The 10,801-nt window shown below is 35.7% G+C and overlaps 1 protein-coding gene and 1 pseudogene across 1 annotated transcript; both read left to right on the forward strand.

Moving 5' to 3' along the window:
• The first annotated feature begins 4,514 nt into the window (after nt 1-4,514).
• LOC104218956 (putative UDP-rhamnose:rhamnosyltransferase 1) lies at nt 4,515-7,789 on the forward strand (annotated as a pseudogene).
• Nucleotides 7,790-7,954: 165 nt separating this feature from the next.
• LOC104218955 (probable polygalacturonase) lies at nt 7,955-10,790 on the forward strand. Its single transcript, XM_009769581.2, has 6 exons — nt 7,955-8,053; nt 8,570-8,923; nt 9,369-9,489; nt 9,585-9,759; nt 9,852-9,922; nt 10,021-10,790. The coding sequence occupies exons 1-6, from the start codon at nt 8,051-8,053 to the stop codon at nt 10,725-10,727; spliced, it is 1,431 nt and encodes a 476-aa protein (XP_009767883.1). The 5' UTR covers nt 7,955-8,050; the 3' UTR covers nt 10,728-10,790.
• The last annotated feature ends 11 nt before the right edge of the window (nt 10,791-10,801 follow it).

Raw genomic sequence — 10,801 nt, forward strand, 5'->3', positions numbered from 1 at the left:
AACGCAGGAAACTAATTACTGGGCTCAGAAATAGGTATAGCGTGTTATAATACTGCGCTATATATAACGCGGTATTATACAGCTCTATATATAACACGGTATTATACCGCGCTATACTTTAACGGTAGAAACACCATTAAACTATAGCGCGGTATAATATCGCATTATAGGTAGAAAAGTATCTTTTTTTTACACAGTAGAAAGGTATTTTGAGTCCAAAATATTGGCATTTAGGTTTCGAACTCTCAAGTAAACACCCGAGTATAGCAGGCCATATGCGTGAGTTACATTTGCCAATGACATGTCAAATGGACCAATCAAAAATTGACACCTGTAATTTTTCCATAAGAATTTAACACATGTAATTAATAAAAAATATATTTTTTAAAAAAAACTTCTTTTCCTAAACCAGCGCTCCTCCCTTTCCCCTCCCACCCTCCCCTATCCCCTCTCTTTCATCTTCTTCAGCCCGTCCCTTCTACTCAAATCCACCAGGTTATCCCAGAATAATGCATACAACGAAAAAATAATAGACCAAACCCAAAAAATTGATAATTAAGAACCAATTCCCACCAATAATCTGTCCAATTGGAGTTATGTAAATGTTTTAACATCAATTTAAGAAGCAACCAGCAAGTGGGTTTCTTCCAAATAACTAATCATATAATTCCTTGATTTCCTCATCTATCAAATGAAGCGGCAATTCGGCGGCGGAGAAATTGATAGCGCCAATTTCGCCGGCGACGGTGAGCTGATGAAGATGATGAAGCAAGTTATAGAGTCCGGGGAAGAGAAGAAGCTATCGATTAAGATTGAAGCGGCTATTTGATGATGGAGAAACCAACTGCTCAACCTCCGCCGGAGATGGGGACTTGAAGATGAAGATGAAGATGGAGAAGGTTATAAAGCTGAGGCGGAAGCTGAGGCGGTGTTGTTGGATGAGAATCTACCCATGTTATCTTCCTGTTTGCGCAAACGGTTTTCTTCTCTGAAACTTATGGAATACTGTTTGGATCCTGTTTTGGAACAGGTTCTTTGTCTAATGTCCTGAATTTGAAAAATTCTTTCCAATTGAAAGGAAGGTCACCAAAATGGAGGGGTATATCAGAAGGAAGATGGAGAAGATAAAGTGAAAATTAGAGTTCCGATTTGGGCTTAAATTAGAGACTTCATTAAGGTATATTACTGTTATTAAAGTTTGGAATGGATAGGCGATGTGTGTCTCGGTGAGTGTATTACATGCAAGATGAGCTGACTGGGTCGGGTGGTCGGGTGTTTGTCTGATCGTTGAGAACAATTTAAAGTGACCGTTTATGTATTTCGCCTTCTTTAAATACTCAACAAAGCTAGCAACGTATCGTGAAGCTTCTGATCTCCAAAATTGACAGTAGCTTTTTTTGCTCACTGCCTTGGCTATATCATTTCTAGTAAATGAACCATCTTCTTCATTTCTCCCCACTTCAATTCCCGAGCCTTTTTCTATTAGACTTGCATTAAACCCTTGATCATACACAAATGCCAAAATAACAAGTACATGACCATGCTGCTGAATTTCTGTAACAGAACCCCACATTCCTTGAACTAGTGTACTGTCGTTCCTATACCATATACGAAACTATATTACCAAATATGTTCATAGTTTGCATATTACCCTTCATGCTAATAGTATTTCTACATAATATATACAATGCATTAAATAAAGAATCATTATAGCTGTAGGATTCCTTATTTAGGCGCGCTAAAAAAGGGGAATTAAATATTATCCAGATCTTCCAACGCAAATCACGCACAGTAATCACTATCGTCGACTTCGTTACAAAATTTCCGTACTCTGTTTTTTGCGCTAAACTCTATTTCAACATTTTCTCTGATTTCACAAATCAAAATCGACAAAATCGTCTACAATTCTTCTGAAACAAAAGCAATTATGGCGAAAATACAAAGCAAAGGAAAAGAGAGCAGCAATTCCACCATTGACAGCCAATAAAAAGCTTTGAAGCTTTGAATTCAAATTTGGGTTTTCAAAAATCATTATTTGTTTGGATTGGGTGTTGTTGAAAATAATTGGGAATATGGTTTGAAGTTTATATCTCAATTTTGAGGGGTTTTGGTGAAGATTAGACTTGGTTTTGACTGAATTTTAGATTGAAACTCGAAGAAGAAGAAGAAGAAGAAGAAGACATGACATACATTATATTGCAGAAATTGTAGATAAATTGTAGACAGTTGTTTATTTATTTTTCTTTTATTCATTTACCTATTGTATGAAAGTTGAACAACATTGTATAAAAATTATATTTAAGTGGATGATTTAGTACTGTTTTGGACAAAAATATGTATCAAAAATGTGAAACATACATTTCAAGGGAAGCATGTCGAGTCCAAATATGTACCCAGTTTGTAGATATTTTGTAGATAAATTGTAGATTATTTATATTCTGATTGTAGATGCTTTATTTTCTGTTTTCACAAATAAAAACGACTAAAATTTCTACAAATCTTCTGAAAAACGCAATTATGTCAAAAATCTCAACGCTACAATTGAATGGGAATTGGGATATTAAAATTCAATGTACCCAGTTTGTAGATATTTTGTAGATTATTTGTATTCTGATTGTAGATGCTTTGTTTTCTGTTTTCACAAATCAAAAACGACTAAAACTTCTACAAATCTTCTGCAAAAAATGCAATTATGTTGAAAATCCCAATTATGCTACAATTGAATGGGAATTGGGATACTAAATTCAATATACCTAGTTTCTAGATATTTTGTAGATAAATTGTAGATTATTTGTATTCTGATTGTAGATATTTTGTTTTCTGTTTTCACAAATCAAAAACGACTAAAACTTCTACAAATCTTCTGCGAAAAACACAATTATGTCAAAAATCCCGATTATGCTACAATTATGTGATTCTCATATATGCTCTTGTTACTCCGTATGAAACTGCTATGCTAAATATGGAATCCAAAAAAACATGATGAAGGGATAGATCTTCCTAAAAAAATTTGTAGATAATTTATAGAAACATTGAAATTCTGTATTTTCATATTGATTTTTCAAATGATATGTAGTTTTGTTGTATATTAAATGTAGAAAACAAGTCATTGTGAGTCTTATTTGACTCATTCCTCACATTCAGCCTATTCTACAAATTCACGCCTCTTTAAATACAATATAACCAACTTTCTTGAATTTAAAGGTATAACAATATGTATAACTTAAAAAACATCTTCTCCTCTGCACAAGTTAGCTCCAAATAGACGAAGTAGAATAACAAGCTACCATCAAAACTTTTAACACAAAAACACAAAGCTCAAAAATAAATAAACAACAGTCTACAATTTATCTACAATTTCTGCAATATAATGTATGTCATGTCTTCTTCTTCTTCGAGTTTCAATCTGAAATTCAGCCAAAACCAAGTCTAATCTTCACTAAAACCCCTCAAAATTGAGATATAAACTCCAAATCATATTCCCAATTATTTACAACAACACCTAATCCAAACAAATAATGATTTTTGAAAACCCAAATTAGAATCCAAAGTTTTTTAATGGCTATTAATGGTGGAATTGCTGCTCTCTTTTTCTTTCCTCTTATATTACTGAAATTTAGGATTGCGAGATAGATAGAGACGTAGAGAGAATTCTCAATTCTTTGCAATTACATCCAATCCAAACAAACAATGTCTTTTGAAAACCTAAATTCGAATTCAAAGCCTTGGCTATGGAAGAAATAATGGGATTTTGATACAGAAATCGTGGGTGTGGAGGGAAACGTGGGTGAAGGTGTGGGAATTGGAGAGAGAAACGTGGGGCGAGTGGTATTAGAAGGAATATACGATACCATTAAATTAGGAGTGTAATTAATACCCTTAAAAACCACTAATAGTATATAATTGGTAATTAGGTATACTAAATGTAACTATATTAAACCTTAAACATTTAGGGTAATATAGTTTCTTATATGGCATAGGAATGTAAAAATTCCATACAAGTATGTGCCAGAATTTCCATCTGTGGGGCCCATCCAATGTGCCCCACCCCTTTCTCCCCTGTCCTCAGCCCAAATCTAGCAGGCAGTGGATCCACTTCATCTGAAATCCAACCGGGCTTCTGTAGTATCCATATGAATGGTAACCTAGAGAGTTCAAGCCCACAAGCTATTTCATCTATTAGGTCTTTATTCTGGGGCAAGTGCACATATAGTCATTCTCAAGGATGCTATTTAGAGATTAGTCGGTACTTATTCTGTCCTAAAATTTTGAACTAAATATCTTAAACTTGAAGGCATTTCAGGATATTTTTTTTTTTCTGAAAAACTGAAATTCAGGACACACTGGCTAATTTCTAAATAGTAGCGCTTTAGAGTGGCTACCTGATGTCATTTCCACGTTTACTCTCGGCTCCAAACCCAAAGAATAAACTGACCCGGGCTTTTGTTGATCCAGCCACTTGAATATATTCTTTGTTGATGGTGATAATGTTTAATTTCAAGTTGTGGTAGTAATCCAACTGGAATTGCAGGCTTCAAGTTTTGGTATTTCTAGGAGTGGATATGAATAAGACATGAACTCCACCGACTTCAGCTAAGGCTATGGAGAGATTGAAAAATGGAATAAGGTGACCAAATACAAACCATGGTAGCACTACTACTACATGAACATCATCCTTTCTCATTTTCGTTCTATTTTAGCTAAATTCGTACATATACTCTCTCAATGACACTATTTGTATGAAGCCAGGTGAAAGCCAAGAGGCTGATAACTGTTATATTAGCTGGCCAATCTTCCTTAGAAGCTTGGAGTTGGATCATGCATTAAATAGTGAGGAAATACCAAAGAAACGACGCAACTTCCCATGGTTCTTATTTGCCAGTATTAGTAGCAAAATAGATTGCCTTACTTGCACATTCAATCAGTTGATTTTAAATTAATCAAAGTTTTGTTTGGGAGATTCAAACCGCAATCAGATTTTCTTATAAATATAAAACCGCAATCAGATACATAGATGAATGAACCGGCTTGCCAGTTGCCAGCAAATAAGGGGGAACAAAAACCGTCTCTATCCCTCTTTTTTAATCTCCTCCACTTGACAAACGGTTCATGAAGTGCCCTTGAAAACAAGACTTTAGATTGATGTGATGAGAAAACAACTTAGTTGTAGCATTTAAGTGTACTAGTGTCATGTTGAAGGTATCTTTAGATTTGATATTGAATTAAACCTCTATATGTATGAAAAACTATCGATTTAAACGAGTCAATGTAACAATATGCCATTATATGCCAATGACCTATGTCAAAGTCGGGAGAAGAAAGAAAAAAAGAGAGTGGGATTGGCAAGTCTTGGTTCCTTCACCTGTATATTTTGTTACTACTACTTGGTTTGAATATCCCAAACAACTAGTGATTGAATCTGCAGGCAACGCAACCTTTTTTATTCATGCATGGGAACTAGGTTAATTTCTTGGTATTCCCACACTCTTGAACGCAATATGATCCAAACTTCTAAGGAAAATATGCTATTTATACATGTATATAAGAGTTGTATCCTCTTTCATTCACACAAATAGTGAAATTAAGAGAGCTAATATCTAGCAAAAAAATATGTCTAAGAGTGATGGTCATGTAGTAATGCTACCATGGTCTGCATTTGGTCACCTTATTCCATTTTTCAATCTCTCCTTATCTTTAGCCAAAGTAGGAGGAATTCATATCTCATTCATATAAACTCCCAGAAATATCAAAAGACTCCCTAAAGTTCCTCCAAACTTAACACACCTTGTAAAACTAGTGGAATTTCCAATGCCAACTCTTGATGACAAGAGTCTTTTGCCTGAAGATGCTGAAGCTACTTCTGATCTTCCTAGTTATTTAGAACAACTCCAGTACTTGAAAGCAGCTTATGATCTTCTCCAAGAACCAATCCAAAAGTTCATTGCAGATAAAAAACCAGATTGGATTATTGTCGATTTCGCCCAATATTGGATAGTTGAGTTTGCTGAAACTCACGATATACCTTTAATTTACTTTAGTATTTTTCCTGCTGCTGCAGTAGGTTTCTCAATTGCTGCATCAGTTACAGATAAGTCAGTGCTTGAAAGTTTCACCTCACCAGCGTCTGAGATGCTGCATATTCCATCGTCGACTTTGTGTTACCGAAGGTATGAAGCATTAGAGATTATGTCTTCATATTTTGAAGAAGACGCCTCAGGGGTGTCATATGCTCAACGTGGAGCTGATATAATATTTGCATGTCAAGCCATGGCTATACGAGGTTGCCAAGAATTTGATGGTGAGTATTTGGATGCAGTACATAAAGTCATAGACAAGCCTGCTATTCCTGTTGGATTATTACCACCCGCTGAAACATCAAGAAACTGTAGCTTCAATTACGAAGATGATGATCAATCAATATCATGGCAGGAAATGTTCAAATGGCTCGATCAACAGAAACCCATGTCAGTTTTATTCGTTGGGTTTGGAAGCGAAATGGAACCGAGTAAAGACCAAGTGCATGAAATAGCATATGGGCTTGAGCTCTCTGGGCTACCATTCATATGGATACTACAGAAGAGTAGTTGGATGATTAATTCAGATCCTTTGCCTACAACTTTTGGGGAGAAAGGGGTGGTGCATACTGGATGGGCCCCACAAAAGGAGATTTTAGCACATCCTTGTATTGGGTTTACTCTAAATCATGGAGGCTGGGATTCTGTTGCAGAAAGTCTGCAACATGGTCATGTTCTTGTTCTTCTGCCATTAATGTATGATCAAGGCCTAAATGTAAGAATGCTAGTAGAAAAAGGACTCGGTGTTGAAGTGGAGAGAAATGAAGAAGATGGTTCATTTACTAGAAATGATATATCTAACACATTGACATACGCCATGATTTCTACAGAAAGTGAAGAGCTTAGGGAAAGAACAACAAAAGCTACTGCTATTTTTGGAGATCGGAAGTTGCATGATTCTTACATTGCTAACTTTGTTGAGTATCTGAAAACTGATTGGAAAAATCATTAGTCTTTGGTACTGTAGGAAATTAAATCATGTTTGGTCTGTTTCTTTTTCAACTTCCCATGTAATGTAACTTTTTATTGATATTAATAAATAAACATAGCAGAGCAATTGATGGGGTACAAAATTACTTGTTTCCTCTCACTTATTATGTTTACTACCCCTCCGTTTCAAAAATATTGGCATAGTTCAGAGTAAGATGGTCCTTCACTTAACTTTGACAGTAAATTTGGACATAGATTCTTCAAGTTTCTGAGAATAAAATTTTTATTTTCAGAAACTACATAAAGAGTATTATAAGTCATAATAATTCATAATTTAAAATATTTATAATATTTAAGAAAACTATGGTCAAAGAACAACCTTGTAAACTTTCCAAATAGTAATAGTGCCAATTTTTTTGAAACGGAGTGAGAACTACACTATAAGGTTAGTACTCGATCAGTTATTAGAAAGTATGTTTCCTTTAAGTATAGTAATAACTTTACCAAGGAAAAGAATATCCAAATATTGTTATAGATGAGCCCACAAGATTGAAATAAGGGATTATTTTTCAACAATAGTTGAATTTATTGGGACCCTTGCGAACTACTGCCTAACCGAAACGACTAAAAACAAACCACTTTTGACTTTTTTCCCCTAATTTTGCGACTTCGAATTTCGAAATGCTAAATTTATGCTTAGCTTCCACAGCCATCTAACTTTTCCAACAACATGAAAAATGTAATCGATATACACCTAACATGGTGGAAAATTATATATCTTGCTTTTATAGTTTCTTGTGTCATGTCATGATTCATCATATTGAAGTTTGAAATGTCTCTAATAGAGTCTATATCCTACGTAAGTGTTGGTATGGTAAAACTTTACCCACACCTATAATAGTTTCAAACTTTGCCTATATATACCACTTGTTTATATTTGTAACTAAACAACAAACCAACTCCATACACCATATTCAAGCTAAGTATATAGAGGTTGTGTAGAGCTCAAGTGAACTACCAAAACATTTACTTCACTCCTTTCTTCCATGGTAAAGTGCAGATTGTAATTCATTTTACCTCCTTTTACTCCAAATGCTGGCTCTAAAAAGCAATTCTTCACCTTCAAAATGTTCATCACTTCTAGAAACATGCCATTATAATTGCTTCTTAAGTTATACGTTTTTCGTAAATTGTGCTTACTGTTATGAAGGGAAACCTTGAAGCAACAACAAAGTTGTTTCGATGTGACCTATAAGTCATAGGTTCCAGCCCTAAAAGCAATAGGTTGTCAATATCACAACCCTAGAGGTGTGGTCTTTCCTCGTACCTTGCGTGAATGCAAGATGCTTTATGCACTAGGCTGCTCTTTTTTTTGTGTTCACTATTATGGGTTTTCCTAAAAATGTGAAAAAGCATATCTTGCTATATCTTTTATTTTATTAATAACCCGAATACCTGCTAATTCTCATCATTACAAGTACCAACTAACATAGTCCACCAAGGCTTTGGCATTTTTGTCTCTGTTGGGAATTGAAATCATATCTTGTTTTATAATATTCTTGCAGATGGTGAAGACAGATTGGTTGCTATTAGTCCTTATGGGACTGGTGTTTTCAAGTATAGAAAGAGCAGAGGGAAGAAAGACAAGAATTCTTGAAGGGTCCTCCTATGAGTTAGCATACTCAGCAATAAACTGCAGAAAGCACAGTGCATCTATAAAAGATTTTGGAGGAGTAGGAGATGGAAAAACACTCAACACAAAGGCATTTCAGAAAGCAGTGAATCAACTGAGCCAATATGCATCAGATGGTGGAGCTCAGCTAGTTATCCCTGCTGGTCAGTGGCTCACTGGTAGTTTCAATCTTACTAGCCATTTCACTCTTTTTCTTCACAAGGATGCTGTTCTTCTTGCATCTCAGGTACTACTAATATTTTCAATTCTACTTCACTTTCTTTTTCTAATCTTTCCTAGAGTTTCATAAAATAGAGTAGAAGATATGATACAATATGTATGTCAGTCTTGATCTATTTTCTTGCATTGGAATTTCAAAGTTCTCAACTAGACAAGAAACCTTGTTGTGAAAAAGAAAAAGTAAATATTAAAGAGTCTCAGGGCAGTACACTATGCTCTCGCGCCATCCCTACTCTAACCAAAAAACTAAAGGCACATATTGAAGATATGTCGACAAACCACGACTGAGTGTTTCACCCTTTGAAGCGCCAGTCGATAGGGCCGCCGGGCCAAGCCTAGTCAAAAAAGTCTTGACAACTCAAAGTTCTCATTCCTAACAGTCATGATTCTGTAGTCAAAGCAACTTCCCTGTTATTCTTGCTTTTAATAAGAGTGCCATTGAATTGGTTCAGGAAATAAACCAGTGGCCCCTGATAGACCCCTTACCATCCTATGGTCATGGAAGGGATGCACCAGGAGGCAGGTATATCAGTCTCATTTTTGGTACAAACCTCACAGATGTCATCATCACAGGTAACTAAAGTCATACTATATCCACCTTGAAGATGATAAATTTATGTTCTATCTTTTAACATTAAAAAAGATACTTGTCTTTTCTGCATGATTAGGTGAGAATGGGACAATAGATGGGCAGGGTGCTCTCTGGTGGCAACAATTTCACAGGAAAAAGCTAAAATACACAAGACCTTACTTGATTGAACTCATGCATTCTAATAAAATTCAGATATCAAATTTAACCCTTGTCAACTCTCCTTCTTGGAATATCCATCCCGTTTATAGCAGGTGGTAAATCAGCCAAATCTACATTATTCAACATGTTGATTGTTTACTTTTTTCTCAAGTTTTTCATAATCTTCATACTTCTGAAATTCCAGCAATATCATTATCCAAGGACTCACTATTTTAGCACCTGTAACATCCCCAAACACTGATGGAATCGACCCAGGTTTTTTTTTCTTTTCTTTTTTTCTAAAAGCATTTTAATAAAAGAAGCCAATGAAGCTGATTCATTTAGTCAACTTTTCTTATTCTCCAAATTTTCAGATTCTTGCACAAATACAAGACTAGAGGACAACTACATTGTATCCGGAGATGACTGTGTAGCAGTCAAAAGTGGCTGGGATGAATTTGGTATAAAATATGGAATGCCAACAAGTCATCTGATCATCAGACGTCTCACTTGCATTTCACCTTACAGTGCAGCAATAGCATTAGGAAGTGAAATGTCAGGTGGAATTCAAGATGTGAGAGTTCAAGACATTACAGCCATCAACACAGAATCAGGGGTAAGGATAAAGACAGCCGTGGGACGAGGCGGCTTCGTCAAAGATGTATATGTCAAGGGGATGAAACTGCACACCATGAAATGGGTATTTTGGATGACAGGCAACTATGGTTCACACGCTGACACTCATTGGGATCCTAAAGCCTTACCAGAGATAAAAGGGATCAATTACCGGGATGTGGTGGCTGAGAACGTGTCAATGGCCGCCCAGCTGGAGGGGATGTCCGGGGATCCTTTCACTGGAATCTGCATGTCCAATGTGACAATTGGTTTAGCAAAGAAGGCCAAGAAATATCCATGGACTTGCACTAATATTGAAGGAATTAGCAGCAATGTGCAACCTCCACCTTGTCAGTTGCTGGCTTATCAGGGTCCAAAAAAGAGTAGGATGTGTGATTTTCCTACAGAAAATTTACCCATAGATAACATAGAGATGCGAAGATGTTCTTATAGATTGAATTACTGATAAGCTTTCCTTTCATGTACCAGTTTTATAATTTTAGCGAACTATCAGTTCTTTTCATGGCTACTTATAGAATT

The sequence above is a fragment of the Nicotiana sylvestris genome, chromosome 1 (assembly GCF_000393655.2).
Source record: "Nicotiana sylvestris chromosome 1, ASM39365v2, whole genome shotgun sequence".
In the NCBI taxonomy this organism is placed as follows: Eukaryota; Viridiplantae; Streptophyta; class Magnoliopsida; order Solanales; family Solanaceae; genus Nicotiana; species Nicotiana sylvestris.